The 16,447-nt window shown below is 42.8% G+C and overlaps 1 protein-coding gene and 1 long non-coding RNA gene across 3 annotated transcripts in view; both read left to right on the top strand.

Annotated features, from left to right (window-relative positions):
* Positions 1–16,231, top strand: part of CCDC61 (coiled-coil domain containing 61) — a 33,383-nt gene extending 17,152 nt beyond the window's left edge. For both annotated transcript variants that reach the window (XM_073599039.1, XM_073599038.1), the window contains 7 exons: positions 2,114–2,301; positions 10,105–10,183; positions 10,618–10,676; positions 12,415–12,490; positions 14,533–14,602; positions 14,786–14,858; positions 15,112–16,231. In XM_073599039.1, the coding sequence (XP_073455140.1) occupies positions 2,114–2,301; positions 10,105–10,183; positions 10,618–10,676; positions 12,415–12,490; positions 14,533–14,602; positions 14,786–14,858; positions 15,112–15,206 (640 nt within the window). In that variant the 3' untranslated portion in view covers positions 15,207–16,231. The remainder of the gene's footprint in view (positions 1–2,113; positions 2,302–10,104; positions 10,184–10,617; positions 10,677–12,414; positions 12,491–14,532; positions 14,603–14,785; positions 14,859–15,111) is intronic.
* Positions 3,346–5,930, top strand: LOC141107223 (uncharacterized). Its single transcript, XR_012235824.1, has 3 exons — positions 3,346–4,817; positions 4,921–5,065; positions 5,200–5,930. It is a non-coding gene; the product is annotated as an uncharacterized lncRNA (long non-coding RNA).
* Positions 16,232–16,447: the final 216 nt, after the last annotated feature.

The following is a 16,447-nucleotide window of genomic DNA, read 5'->3' as shown; positions in this document are numbered from 1 at the left end:
CTCAGTCAATAAAGAGTATTCTCACCCCAGTTATTTCTGTTTCCTCCAGCCTAACAGGAACATCAAAACCATTTGTTATTTTCTCTCAGGCCTGCATTCTAGTTTTAGGGGTCTCATTATCTGCTATCAAGTGAAAAATAATGGGCACGGCGCCAAATAATAAAACGTGGACTCTCACGATCTAATGCTGCTCCTAAAATTTGTATAATACTAATAGACAATATACAGACAGTGAAGGGCGCATCAGTAGTGCAATATCCAAATGATTAAATAATCGTGTTAACTCAATAATGTAGTGCAACAGTGCATAATACAATTAAAAATTAAATCATGTAAATGCCAATTAAAGTGAATACAGTGCAAAAAAAGTTCATAATTTGTCTCGTATTGTTATGAAACAAAAAAACGCAATTTTCTTAAATATACTCCAATCACCACATGATAATAAAGTGCAAATGCTGTACAATTCGTGCTTCACCTGAAGTGATATGTCAAAGCGCTCACCAGACAGTAGTGGCCACAGAGTGACCCTCAGGCATGGAAAAGATCAAGTGGAATATCTCATCAGGGGTTTCTTTCCGGATTTGTGGCATAGAAGATTGCTGTGCAGAGGGACTCCAGTGGCAGGACAACAGGAGTATATATATGTGTGTGTGTGTGTGTGTGTGTGTGTGTGTGTGTGTGTGTGTGTGATGTGTGTGTGTGTGTGTGTGTGTGTGTGTGTGTGTGTGTGTGACTTCTTATACCAGAGCCCTGGTATTTCAACTCCACAACCAAATCTGTAAAAAGTGGCTCCCCATGAAAGCCACAGAAGGCTCAATTAGTGTAAAAACGTCTTTAATCCAAATAAAACTTTACAACCAGATTGGGATGCAAGGTACAGGACGAGAAAACAAACGGGCTGCAGCTATGGAGGATACAGCATCTTGCAAGTCTGTAAGGTTACTCGACATGCGTCTCGGCATGCGCTCCAGCTGATACCAGAAACAGAGGACTTGTGCTGCGTGTCGAGCCTCCCTTTTCAATATATTTCACGCTGTGCGCACGTCATCAGAAAATCCTGTTTTTCCTCCATAGCTGCAGCCCGTTTGTTTTCTCGTCCTGTACCTTGCATCCCAATCTGGTTGTAAAGTTTTATTTGGATTAAAGATGTTTTTACACTAGTTGAGCCTTTTGTGGCTTTCATGGGGAGCCACTTTTTACAGATTTGGTTGTGGAGTTGAAAGAAGTCACACACATATATGTACTCCTGTTGTCCTGTCACTGGAGTCCCTCTGCACAGCAATCTTCTATGCCACAAATCTGGAAAGAAACCCCTGATGAGATATTCCACTTGATCTTTTCCATGCCTGAGGGTCACTCTGTGGCCACTACTGTCTGGTGAGCGCTTTGACATATCACTTCAGGTGAAGCACGAATTGTACAGCATTTGCACTTTATTGTCATGTGGTATATTTAAGAAGATTGTGTTTTTTGGTTTCATAACAATATGAGACAAATTATGAACTTTTTTTGCACTATATTCACTTTAATTGGCATTTACATGATTTAATTTTTTATTGTATTATACACTGTTGCACTTTGTTACATTATTGAGTTAACACGATTATTTAATTATTTGGATATTGCACTACTGATGCGCCCTTCACTGTCTGTATATATTTATCTGCTACCCCATGATTTTGGGAACAGTGGTCCTGGAGAGGTTGCTTATCTGATCTTTTCCCGGCTAGGATTATTTTTATTTTTTAGTATCCTTGTTGTGGGACCTTCCCTCCCCATCACCTTCTCAGTTTTCCCCAAGGTCTCTTCTCGGCCAGAGTTGAAGCAACTATCCCCTTGAGCTCAGAGGCTATAGTGGAGCCCTCCCTTACTCACATTTGGAGGGGCAACAACCTAGGGGGTGTCTGCTAAAGTCTAATTTCATACAATCCGCTACATTTTGCCTATGTATAAATCTACAGCAAGGGAGAAGAGGGTTTAGAGATAAACCTTTTGGCTCCTGAGGCCTGACCAGGGTATCTTTTTTTTTTTTTTTTTTTTTTTGTGTGTGTTGCATTGAAAGAGGCTATGAGAGCTTCATATTTACTTTATTTCTTATGCTATTTTACAGGCGTGTCACACCAACTGGCCCATCACCACAGAGCCGTTCCAGTTCTGCTGGCCGGGGTCCTATTCAACGCAATAACTCTCGTGGAGAGGTTGGCATTCGAAGAGATAGGTCCACATCCCGGGAACGAAGTGCACTGAGCTCCGGAGAAGGAAGGACTAGGCAGCCAAGGTTATCCCCTTCTCCAGTGGGTAAGCGGTGCCTTCCTTTGATTGCCATAAAACTATATGCATTTGGCAGAGATGCAGTCACATCCAATATACTCTGAACTAGGATTTTAGCGGCACATCTAACTCCACTATTTCCTACATATTCCTCCTCCACCTGAACACTACATTTGACCTTTGAATCTATGTGTGGGGAACAAGGCCCAGTTAGACATGCTCTCTCCGTGTTATATGCTCTGCTTATTGGCAGCGATGAGACACAACCCTTGCCATTTCTACAGAAATGGGAAAGGGAATAACAACTGTTCTTCACACAAGAACAGGGAGAATGGATATTATACTTAAAGCATAAATTTTATACTAACATTCAGGAAACTGGTTATAAGTTCCTAAGAAGGTGGTATAGGGTCCTTAACATCCTGCATTCCTTCTCTAGCCAAACACAAGCACCCCCTATCGGAGTGCAATACCTCTAACGGGACTTTATGGCGGGGTCACCTCTGGTAAAGTAGAAAATAGTAGGAAATTTTTAAATTTTGTATAAAAGTATTAAAGTTTATTCATTAAACATTTCTTAAAAAACATTACCATGACCTAACCGTATATACAGTAAAAATGGATGCGTATAATGGGAAGATACAATTGTAAAGGAAAATTGACCAATTACAATGATACAGGTAAATAACCAATAATCATAGAAACCCAACGTTTCGAGGTATGTAAAAAAGTTGACCTCTTCTTCAGGGGTAACGATAATTAGTCAGAGTGGGTGTTTCATCTAAAAAGTTAACAAAAAAGCAGAACAGAAATAAGTGAAAGAAATTCTCAGATATTCATAACAGGAGGCAGTAGAAAGCATTTTGGTTTGCATTACAAGGTTCAGTTCACATTTCAACAGTTGTTAACATCATTGGTAAATTCTAGGCATCTATAAGCAAGAAATTCATACTGACCCCTTGAAAATTATGTAAAACTTCCTAAGGACATTTCCAGCATCCAGTGCGACTTAAACAAATTGCCGTCCGTCACGGCCACACATGTATGTAACTGCTTCTGTTTTTACGTGGGCAAAACTATTCAGCCCTTCTGGCAACGTGCCTATCGACATATCTTATCCATGCAGGCTTGTAACCCAAGCCTCCCTTTGGGTAGACATGCGAGAGATCTACATGAAGGAATCACTCCAAAGATTTCCTTCCTGATCCTAGACAGAATACATCCTGGCATAAGAGGGGGTGACACTAATAAAACATTAATGCAGGCCGAACAAAGGTGGATTTTTCGCTTAAATGCGACCATGCCACCTGGCCTTAATGCTACTACTTCCTTCAGACCCTTCCTGGAGGGATTCTCCTCAGGAGGATCCGAATGGGAGTCCTTATAATAAAATCACCCCCTCAATCAAACTGATGCAGCCCTTTGTCCCACTTGGACCTTTGGTACCCCTCATTCAGAATATAGCAATCGGGTATCTATACGGGACTATCAATATACCCCAGGTTCTTGGGGATAGTCCTTAAAACCAACAGGACACATGAACCACTAGGACTGTATCTTTAATTTGAATATGCTTGTTCCTGTCTGGCCCTTGATGTAACACATTGTTCAATGTATGACACAATAACCTTGTTTTATGATTTTAGGACCTTTCTCTAATTCAGTGGGACTGCCCCTCTCGACTACACAGATAAACTCACCAAGTGTTGGTAATCCTCACAGCATGCACTTTCATTCTTTCTTCTTCTTTCCCTTTTCTCTTCGGTTCTTTTCTTCCTCTCTTTTTTCTTTTCCTCCTCTGCACACACCCTCCCTTTTCCCTTTTCTTTTCTCCTGCACTTACACCAGCTTTTCTCCCTTCTTTTCCTCTGAGTCCCAACTTGTTTCCTTCCTTTTTTCCCCTTTCCCTTTCCTTTGTTCTTTTCACTTACTGTCATCTCTATCTCTCCCTTCATTCCTTCCTTCATGCCTGCACTCTCTAACTGTCGGTCGTTTGCTCCTCCCCCTTCCTACTTTACAATCCATCACCCTCACTCTCCCCTTCAATTCTCCCAGGCTTGGGCTGTGTGTCAGCTCACTCAGCGCACCCGGGGGAGACTGAGATGCGCTCTCTTCTGAGCGCACCCGGCCTCCCCTCTCTCTGGCAGTCTGTGGCATGGGTTTCCATGACAGCGGGCACGCCAGCTTTGCGCTGCGGGACCTTTAGACGTATGGGGGATCTCTCCACGTCGCGCTGGCTCCGCCCCCCGCCGAGCGCTGCGCCTCGGCATTGGTCCATCTCCGCCCTGTTGTGGATGGTTCCACTCCAGGGAGTGCATCGTGGAGATGACGCTGTACGTCGCTCCGCCCGGGGGATGTCCTTTACAGACACGTCCTAGCCTCCCTTCTCTAGACCGCCCCCCACCCCTGGCTCAGCCAATCAGGCTACTGATTGGGCACCAACTCCCACTCCAGCACACACAGATTTAAACCTTGCTGACGCTGCACTCATCAGCTGTTTCCTATACCACACAGACGTGCCTGGAGGAAGCTAAGACAAGCAGGTAAACCTTAGGACTATTTTTGACTGGGATTCTTGCTAACCATGCAGAGGTCTGATTATTGATTTACTTACAACATTTCCCTGTTGTGCCTTTCAATCTGCAGACTTATGCGGGCCTATACCTAACCAGGGAACCTGCAGACCCCTCTGGACCTCGGCCCACTTTAATTTGAGGTTTATCAAAATATCTCCTTTTGGCTCAATACTGGAATCCGTGACCTGATTCCACTCACCTTTATATCTTTTTAGGTATGTGTCTGATATGTACAATTCTGGGTGGTCTGTATCTGCTTACCCCAATATTACCTCTACTTTGGAGATGAATATTGTACTTATACTAGTTTCTTCTCTGAGATCCTCATTGAAGTATATTTTTATTACAGCGGGCTATTACCCCCCACCTTCCATACTCCATCAAGCAGGCTGTTTTTCCAGCCCTCATAGGGGAAAAGGGGAGGACTGTGTCTGTTCCGCCTTTTGGGGGACATCCTTTGTGAAGCAACCTCAGCCCACCCTGGCTTTCACTCCTGCGGTTTACTTGGTCTTTTCTCTATCTGCTTCAACCTTGGTCTTGCGATTTCTGTGTGGCCGTGACGGACGGCAATTTGTTTAAGTCGCACTGGATGCTGGAAATGTCCTTAGGAAGTTTTACATAATTTTCAAGGGGTCAGTATGAATTTCTTGCTTATAGATGCCTAGAATTTACCAATGATGTTAACAACTGTTGAAATGTGAACTGAACCTTGTAATGCAAACCAAAATGCTTTCTACTGCCTCCTGTTATGAATATCTGAGAATTTCTTTCACTTATTTCTGTTCTGCTTTTTTGTTAACTTTTTAGATGAAACACCCACTCTGACTAATTATCGTTACCCCTGAAGAAGAGGTCAACTTTTTTACATACCTCGAAACGTTGGGTTTCTATGATTATTGGTTATTTACCTGTATCATTGTAATTGGTCAATTTTCCTTTACAATTGTATCTTCCCATTATACGCATCCATTTTTACTGTATATACGGTTAGGTCATGGTAATGTTTTTTAAGAAATGTTTAATGAATAAACTTTAATACTTTTATACAAAATTTAAAAATTTCCTACTATTTTCTACTTTACCAGAGGTGACCCCGCCATAAAGTCCCGTTAGAGGTATTGCACTCCGATAGGGGGTGCTTGTGTTTGGCTAGAAATTGGGATGGGGGCCCACCTTTAGAAACTTACAGTGCCTACTGGGATGACACCTCCCTTTCTTTCTGCATTCCTTCTCTACGACATGCTGGCGCTGTGGGTCCTTGTCCCGGGCTTTCTGAGTTCTGGAATGATGTGAAAATCATCACCCAAAAATTCACAAACTTTCATGTCCCTGATGAACCTGCCTTCTACCTACTCTACCACAACAGAAAACACTCCACCAGACCATGTGTCTCAGCACTTTGGGGTAAGCAGGAACCCCCTAGGAGAAGGCAAAATTTTGAGAGGTGGAGGTCTACATGAACAACATGGAAGAGGGGGGGGGGGGGCGTCGCCCTTTTTTTACAAAAAGAACTTAAATTAATTAGCAAGGCCCCAATAAAAAGTAGAGATGGCTAGGTGAAAACTTTAATAAAACTAACGTCACTGTAAAAATATAAACTTGACCTACCTGAAAGGGGACCTTCAGTAATTATTTTCAGCTTTCCATTTATTAAAATGTCTGCCCTTGTTTTAATTTTGGATAGTAAAACATATTTTTTTTCTGCCAGTAAATGCCTTATACAGCCCACTTTCTGTTTCTTGTCTGGTAAAAAGCCTAGGCTTATGACATCCTGCACAGCGCTCCCTCTCTCACTCTTATGAGAGTTTGCCAGGAAGGGAGGGGGATGAGTCATAAGAGGGCCAATGAGAGCTGGAGGTGTGTCTTTGTGTAAATCCAGGAAGTGAACAGGCAGCAGCTTCGGCTGCCCACAGTTAAAATGGATGCAGCCAGACTTAGTGGAGGGAGAGTTATGCAGCATATTTGGCAAGTACAGAATCACAGTATATATAAAATAATATGCAAAGTGGTTGGAGGGAAACTTCAGAATGGCAAAGATGTTTTTATTACAAATTATGTGAGCAGACTGCAGTTCCTCCTTTAAAAGTTAGCTTTAGTGAGAAACTTTTCATTCACATTTTGTTTCATGTCTGGATAGTAATTGGTCACCTCAAGTCTGAGTCCATCATGTACAGAGGTCAGTAGGATGATGAAGGGCAGTGTACAGAGGTCTTGTAGCATATAGGGGTCATTAGTATGTAGGGAAGATTATAGGAGACAGCAGGGTGGAGGACAGTAGTGTAATTGTACAGTGCTCAGCAGAGCGGAGAACATTAGGGCAGTGTACAGGGCTTGGCAAGGGAATGTCTCCACTCCCTGTGATTGGCTTTGACAGCTTCCCACCTGAGCTCATCCCTGAGATCTACCTGTCACTTATTGGTTCACACATCATAGTGAAATGAAACTTATGGAGGGCCTCTCCTTTTTACTGTTCAGGGCACAAAAGAAGTTTTTGTGTCTGAGATGGTTCTACTGGAACATCAACAGCAGAGTGCACAGTGAGGCTGTAACAACTCCCCGCCCCCCCTTCCAATCACTCATTCCCCTCATGACTTCTCTGTTACCTCTCTCCCTTCAACAAACCCAAATGTCAAGTTTTCATGAATGATCCCATCTATGACTACTGTTCCCCTTTTTGACCTTACATATTTCTAGTTCATATCCATGTTAAGAACCAGCTTTTGTTCCAACCGGGAAGACATTGTCAAGGAAGCCTGCTACCTTAGTACCTGGGAGTACCTTAGTGCCTCTACTACCTGGGAGTAACATTTAGTACCTGGGAGTACCTCTAGAGACTAGAGTACCTTTTGGTACCTGAGAATACCGTTAGTACCAGGGAGCATCTTTAGTAAATGGGAGTGCCTGTAGTACCTGGGTGTAACCGAGTAGACCTTTAGTACCTGGGAGTGCTGAGAGTACCTGGAGTAACAGAGTACCTCAATATCCTTACTTCCTAGGAGGTAAAGTGACACTGAGTGTGGCGTGGGGTGCTGTGAGGTAATTGGAGTAGCTGTAGTAACAGGGGAGAGTAGAGTACCAATAGCAAGTCCTTAATTATTATCCCAATTAGAATAGAGGGAAATGTCCAACAGGATTGGTGATGCCACTCAGTGCACATCCTGCTCCATGTATGCCTTCCTTGATGAACCAATTGAGGGTGAAATACTGCTGTGCAAGATGTCAGCTAGTTGTTTCTCTGGAAGCTCAGATCATGGATCTAGAAAACATGGTTGCAACACTGCGCAGCATCAACAACCTAGAAAGGAATTTGGACATTACCCAGCAGGTGCTGGTGGGGGCCAGCGCAGAGGAGTTTGGAGGCACAGGAGCCAGAAGTAGGTAGCTGGGTGACATCTAGAAAGGGGGGAAGAGTGCTAGGGAGGCTTGTCCTGAGTTGGTACACCCCAAAAAATGTGCCAAGTTGCATGATGCCGGGGATATAAGCTCAGGGGTGGCTGCGCTAGAGCAGGCACTCTCCCCTAGCTGCCAGGGGAGAGACAGTTCCGGTAAGGAGGGGGGAAAGGTTAGACAGGTACTGGTAGTAGGGGGACTCAATTATTAGGACGACAGAGAGGGCAATCTGTCAAAAAGACCATGGTCGACAAACAGTATGTTGTTTACCGGGCGCTCGGGTTTGGCACATCGCGGATCGAGCAGACAGATTATTGGGTGTGGTTGGGGAGGACCCAGCTGTCATGGTACACGTTGGCACCAATGACAAAATGAGAAGAAGGTGGAGAGTCCTTAAAAATTATTTCAGGGACCTAGGGAATAAATTGAGAGGGACCTCCAAAGTGGTTTTCTTGGAAATACTACCTGTTCTTCGAGCCACACCAGAGAGGTAGCAGGAGATTTGGGAACTGAACAAATGGCTGAGGAACTGGTGTAGGAAAGAGGGGTTCAGGTTCCTGGAGAACTGGGCTGACTTTGCAGTTGGTTACTGGCTCTTTAGTAAGGATGGGCTGCACCTTAATGGGAATGGTACAGCTCTATTGGGAAGAAAGATGTCCACAAAGTTGGAGGGGTGTTGGGGGGGGGGGGGGGGGAGTTTAGAGGTAGCAATAACCAGCAGTGAGCATAGGACAGAGGGGAATAGTGGAGACACTAGTGATGATATATCCATAACATCTAACCCTGGGATTTATGGGTTACCAAATCAAAAACTAGGTCTGAGAAACCATATGGAAAAAAAAATATGCACCAATACAAAATTCAGGGGAATGTTCACAAATGCCAGGAGCCTAGTCAAAAAAATGGAGCAACGGGACGTGCTACTACACGAGGAGGCTGTGGACTTGATGGGAATAACAGAAACTTGGTTTGACAGCTCACATGACTGACTGGCAAACATCCAGGGGTATTCCTTGTATCAGAGGGACAGGGAGGGTAGGAGAAGGGGAGGGGTGTGTCTATATATCAAGAATGATTTAAGGGTAGAAGAGCAGAATGACCTCAGTGATGGGGCATGGGGGGGAGGTGGAGTCCGTATTGGTGGAACTCCAAAGGGTGGAAGTGAGCCGGAAATTACTAGTGCGGGTATGTTACAGGCCCCCTAACCTGAGGGATAAGGTGGAGTTGGAGCTCCTTTCACAATTTTGAAATGGCAGCTAGACAGGCAAATGTCATCATAATGGGGGACTTCAACTATCCCAACATTGACTGGGCGGAAGAGACAGACCACTCATTAAAGGCCCGCCATTTCTTAAATGTTCTACAGGACAGCTTCATGTCCCAATTGGTGGGGCTGCTGCATCACAGGAGGTTTTTCACCTTAATGCATAGAATGCATTAAGGTGAAAAAACTTAAGGGTTTTACAACCCTTTTAAGCTGCGTAAGGAATTTTTCACTGTCGGGGCGGTAAGGATGTGGAATCCTCTTCCACAATCAGTGGTGTCGGCAGGAAGTATGGATAGTTTTAAGACTCTTGAACGTGCATCTTGGCGAAAACAATATACGGGGATATAGGAAATGATTTTCCCAAACACACACACACCTACACACACAGGTTGAACTGGATGGACTGTTGTCTTTATTCAACCTTACCAACTATGTTACTATGATATTGTATTGACACTGTACCATGACTAGAGCATTAGTCCAAAGGAAAACTTGCATACTTCTTGCTGTCTACTTTAAATTTAAAGCATTTATGAAAAATATATAGACTCTGTTCAAGTATTTAATCTACATTTCTTAATTTGTGCTATCCTTTAGCTATCCGCCCTCCACGGTTTGACCCTACAGCTTACATCCGAGACAGAGACCGTAAACAGAAGGATGTTAGCCTAAAGAAGTGAGTAACTACACTTCCAATTGTTCGTCTACCTTTTGGGCCTTGTTCACACAGGTGTTGTGTGTCCTTATGCCTGTCTGAATTTGGGGTGGCTCTTTATAGAGCTATTTAACTCGGCACTTACCAGTGCTCATCTTTTGTGGTATATATTTACCTATTAAATTTAAATAAATGGAGCCCACGTGGAAAGAACTTGAAAGTGTTGTGCAAATTTTCTCAGTCACACAAGCGTATGCTTCACTTCTGCATCCAAGTCCTACTAAAATGAATCGGACAGCTTTACCCCTACTTCCCTTGTAATTATGTCCCTTTTAAGTTTTTACTGATATTTTCAGTGGGTATAAGTGTGTAGCAAAATACATGTGTATTACAAATATCAAAAATATCAATAAAGGGTTCAGTAGGCTTCTAAACTGTTTAAACACTTATTGCAGAGGTCGACGAGCATTGGCATCCCCATCTAGTATGAGAGGACAGAGGCGCAGTTCGTCAGGTGGGTCACCTTTTACATCTTAATACTTTTTTTTCTTTTTGTATGCTTTTGTTTAGAGCAGCCTTTTTCAACCAAGGGTGCCTTGGCAAAATGCCTAAAAATGTATCAAAAATTGTATACAACAGAACTCCGCTCACCCCACCATATATCCAATCCCCGTTAGGAGATCACACACGGTCCACTACAGTACGCCCTCTAGGAGTCCCCCGCCCTCCCCAGCAGTCGCAGCGCCCCCCTCCCCTCCCACCTGTGCACCTCGCTCTGAGCCACCAGTAGATCCCATCCTCCAGGGGCAGCAGTGAGCACTCTCCAATCTCGGAGCACTCTGTACTGCTCTCTCTGTTAGGACAGTCAATAAGCACTCTATACTGCACTCTCAAGTCTGAGCACTCTCTCTCGCTATATTGCCCTCTTAATAGAACTCTATTCTGCTCTCCCCAGCAGGAATAGCTTGATCCTTTCTCGTCTCTCCCAGCGCTCTGTCCATCTCTGGTGCAGCTCTGACAGTACATATTTAGATTGTCATGGTCTGACTCCCCGGGCACATGTCTCCCTGTCCTTCTCCTCCTCTTGGTATAGAATTTCCCATTGGTCCCGGCGCTCACCTCTGACAGTTCATTTTTCAGCCCTTGTCCTATCAGGGTGTCTCTCACTCCCCTACTCCGGCCCCAACCTTTACCTTCTCCATTAGTCTCCAGTCACTCCAGCGGCCCCTTCTTGACTCTTTCCCTGCAGTTGAGAGTCCTCTGCAGAGGATCAGCCATTCCTCCCCAGTGTCCTTAGCACTCGCAGCGGCTGCCAAGGTGGCGGAGGGCTCCATGCTGCAGTCGGTGCTCCGAACTACGGGTATCCTCTCCCCGCTGTACATACTTGGAATATTTCTGAGGTGATAGACCACCTCCTCCCATCTGTGAGGCGGGCTCTACCCTACTGCGATACTGCTCTATCAGTGGCTGTCTCAGCGGACCAATCACAGGCGGCCCGGCTAGAGGTCATGTGACCCAGGTAGCAATCCGGCGACATACCTCCCACAAAGAGGGCTCTGCGTGCCAGCTGACATAGACCATCTTCCGCACCGCCAGCTCTAACCGCTGTCAGTCTGCAATGACCGGGAAGACTTCCCTGCAGTAGAGCGATCTGAAAGCGAGGCTTGAAGAGCGCAGCGTGGAAGGGATGATGTTGATGGTGGTGCAGAGGATGGTCTATGTGGACAGCTTTACCCCAGATTCCTGCATACTTAGATGTGCCTGTTTTAATCATCAACCATGTGAGTTGCTAAATGTAACTTCATTAAATGTACCCATATTGCTACACTTAGAGGCGCCGCTTCTCTTTTATACTCAGTTGTGACATGAAGCTACTTGCATATCAAGACATCGCTTGTTTATCAAGTCAAAATTTATATAAAGAATTTTTCTTGTCTTGCAAAACGCTCTCAATCCAAGGTTTTACTGTTTTTACTTTGGAAGAATAAATTGCCTGTAACGTTGGGTGTCCTACGTGTGGATGTTGCTGCATTGTGTAAAACTATTAGAATTGTTTTTTTCCATTTTAGAATGGGGTGCCTTGAGACTGTCCATAACTTTTAAAGGGTGTCTTGACTGGAAAAAAAAGGTTGAGGAACACTGGTTTAGAGTTTCATTATACTATGTGTCTAGATAAGTAGCACGTGACCTTATTAATGCTGTTTTATATAAGCGTGACTTTGTTACCTATATATGTTTTATTTCTAAAATAGCTGAGAGTCTTCAAAGTCATCGATCCTATCAAAGCTCTGGAGATGAAATGGAGTATGTCAATCCATTACCCAGCAGGTAAAGTTATATACTGGGCCTATAGTTCAGTAAGCAGTTAAAGGGGGCCTAATGAATTAAATCTACCTGTACAGTGCAGTATTAAAATATTGTGAAATAAAAACTAAAGCTCGTATTTAGTGAGTATGCAACTCTACTTCTCCTGCCTGGGCCAAGATTAAAGTTTCTTTCTTAAAGTGACTCAGACAAGAAGGCTTTGATGTGGGGAGGCGAAAGAACCCTAATGGCCCGCACACACGGTCCGAAAATCGTACGAAAAATACTGCTTTCGAAGCAATCGTATGCTAATTTGATCATTTAGTACACAGCTTTCGATAGCCAATCAGGACAGTTCATCCGCTATTATCCCATCGGAGCAGCAGGACATTTTTTCTCGTACGATACCAGATCTTACGATTTTCCGTTAATCAGTACAGTTGTCCAAAATTACAATACAAATACACTATAACACAGTACATTACTTCTGAATTTTTATTCTGTCTTCTGAGAATTTTTGCAACTTTAGTAACCTATTCAATTTCTACTTGTGACTAGCAAGCGAAAAAATTTGGACGATCGGACCGTGTGTACAGGGCATAAGACTTTACTTATTGATTCATTGTATATGTAAATAATGTTTTGGTTTTTTGGGGGTATTTTAGTCCAGCTTTGCATGTGTACTGACAAGTCAAACAAATAATGTTTTGATCTGTTTGTAAACCTGAGAGGGCTGATAATTTGCAAATTAGTTGGTACAAGACCAGACATCTATGCAGGGCAAAGCAACATATTTTAATTAAATATCCCCCCCCCCCACTAAAAAAAAATCTCAAGCTTTGAACATTTCACGGAGCACTGTTCAATCCATCATCCGAAAATGGAAAGAGTATGGCATAACTGCAAACTTACCAAGACATGGCCGTCCACCTAAACTGACAGGCCGGACAAGGAGAGCATTAATCAGAGAAGCAGCCAAGAGGCCTATGGTAACTCTGGAGGAGACGCAGAGATCCACAGCTCAGGTGGGAGAATCTGTCCACAAGACAACTATTAGTCATGCACTCCACAAATCTGGCCTTTATGGAAGAGTGGCAAGAAGAAAGCCATTGTTTGGGGGGAAAAAAAGCCATAAGGAGTCTTGTTTGTAAGAAGCCACGTGGGGGACACAGCAAATGTGGAAGAAGGTGCTCTGGTCAGATGAGACCAAATTGAACTTTTTGGCCTAAAAGCAGAACACTATGTGTGGCCGAAAACGAACACTGCACCTCACCCTGAACACACCAGCCCCACCGTGAAACATGGTGGTGGCAGAGTTATGTTGTGGGGATGCCTTTCTTCAGCAGAAACGGGGAAGCAGGTCAGAGTTAATGGGAAGATGGATGGAGCCAAATACAGGGCAATCTGTTAGAGTCTGCAAAAGACTTGAGACTGGGGTAGGGGTTCACCTTTCAACAGGACAACGACCCTAAACATACAGCCAGAGCTACAATGGAATGGCTCAGCTCAAAGCATATTCATCTGCTAAATTGTCAAAGTCCAGACCTAAATCCAATTGAGAATCTGTGGCAAGACTTCAAAATTGCTGTTCACAGACGCTCTCCATCCAATCTGACAGAGCTTGAGCTATTTTGCGAAGAAGAATGGGCAAAAATGTCACTCTCCAGATGAGCAAAGCTGATAGAGACACCCCCAAAAAGACTTGCAGCTGTAATTGCAGCGAAAGGCGGTTCTACAAACTATTGACTCAGGGGGGCTGAATACAAATGCACGCCACACTTTTCAGATATTTATTTGTAAAAAAAATGTAAAAACCATTTATCATTTTCCTTCCCTCCACAATTATGTGCCACTTTTGTGTTGGTCTATCACATTCAATCCCAATAAAATACATTCACGTTTTTGATTGGAACATGGCAAAATGTGGAAAATTTCAAGGGGTATGAATACTTTTTCAAGGCACTGCATGTAAATGACTTGATATAATTGCCTTCTTGTACCATCTGTAGTTTTGTGTATGTCAACTTTGTGCACACTACTCACAATGTGCTCTAACCATATTATAGTGGTGAAAGAAAACAGGCCACACGTGGCAGGAAACCCTTTGCCCCTTCATCATGGAATAGCAGGAATAGTGTAAGTTGTCCTTTTTAAATTCTATGCTGCTTTCTTGCTGATTCCCTGTTTCTCAGCATGAAATATTATTTAGTACATTGGCTGCCACTTAGTTTGTGCCGGTAGGAGAATTTTTTTTATTTTTTTTTGTTTGTTTTTTTATTTTACTTCTTTATTTTCGTTTTTTTTCCTCTGGATCTGCAGGGGAAGAGAGACCGATCATCCGGGAAAAAGAGGCTTTCCAGCACACCAAACTATGACCGGAAAATTGAGAAAGGTAGCTAAATTTGTATCATTTCAAGTTTTATATGTAGACTAGCGTAAAAGTGGTATCATTGTTCATAGTTCCCTGTCAATGTTCCTTTTTTTTTTTTTTTTTTTTTCAAAGGTAAGAAGGCATCTGGTTGTTATGTGCCACATTCATGAATCTGCACCACAGAATTTAAAATGTAGTTTTCTTTAAAACAAGTTGGGGTTTATACTTCTGTGTATATATCAAATCTAATCACATTTTCTTGCACCCAATGCAGAAAACCACTTTGACCCAGTCTCTGACCTATCAGACATTGATGCTCGACTGCAGGCCCTGCAAGATTATATGAAGAACTTAGATACACGCACCTAAACTGGACTCTCAGACATTTATCTTGTATGATGGTGTTTTAGTCTAGGACTGTGCTGATTCATACATGGACAATCCGAAAGTTTTAATTCTAGACCAAATAGTCCCAAATTGAAAATGCAGAAAATAATCCCTCGGGACAATATACGCTATGAGCCTTGCCAATTTCATGCCGTTTCTTGGTTGAATGATGCTATGGAATCTGCAGTTAACATCAGAGGTTCCCAAGAAATCACCAATACTGAATCGCAGAGTGCAGAAGTGTGGCAAGGACCTGAACTTTTTTTATTGAAAACTTACCTTTTCAAGATATGACATCATTTACAAGAGGGTTTTACTGGGGATGCACTAAGTCAGTGGACCACAAATTCCATTTCTCAGAATTGGATCTAATTTTACTTACTTGAACCAGAAAGCAAAATGTTTTTTCAATGCAAACGAAGAGTCCGATTTATACCTACTACATGATTGATTGTATGCTATGTTGAGATTGTATGATTTCTCTGTAAATGTATTCCATTAATTATTTTTGGAATTTTCTGGATGGGTTAACAGCTTTTTAACCGTGAGAATTATTATTTATTTACATTGTATTTTATTACATTTTAAGGCTAACTCCAGCCGGAACTTTATATTTTGTTTTGTACAGAAGGAGGAAGGGTTAAAATCTTTGGGAGATTTACCCTCAATTCATGTCCAGGTGACAGTGTCACAAGGACAGGAAGTGATGGGATAGGTATATTAGCAAATTTATTTAGAAAGGGATTGTTTTTAGAACATCTATTGGCCTTGTATTGCTCTTTATTTCCCTGCCCTGCTGTCAGTTGTGCTCCTTCATATTTCTTGTCCTGGTGTCTCTGTAGAAGTGAGAGGAAATCTCCCCAGTGCAGACACGGGCAGCAAATAAAACTTTACAGAGGTTCTGACTATTACCTGCTCTATTAAAAAATTAAATTAAACCTTTGGCTGGAGTTGGGCTTTGTTTTAAAACTTTTTTGTTTTTAAATATATTTTTATTTGAGGTAAAATATTGTGTGGTCATTGTCATGTTCAAAAAATTAGTTTTTATTGAAGTTAAGAACAAAGACAAGAGTAATGTTACAGACTCAAAAAAGCCAGTTGTTTAGCCCAGGTGACCATTCAGTAACAGAAAGCATTATTGTACCATTAAATCAGTCATTTACCATCATACAGGTAACTAGGTAATACTTGCATGTGAAAATTAAATGTCAAGCTGTATAGGT

This window comes from Aquarana catesbeiana, linkage group LG09 (genome assembly GCF_042186555.1).
Source record: "Aquarana catesbeiana isolate 2022-GZ linkage group LG09, ASM4218655v1, whole genome shotgun sequence".
NCBI classification, from domain to species: Eukaryota; Metazoa; Chordata; class Amphibia; order Anura; family Ranidae; genus Aquarana; species Aquarana catesbeiana.
This window is presented reverse-complemented; position numbering and strand designations above follow the sequence as displayed.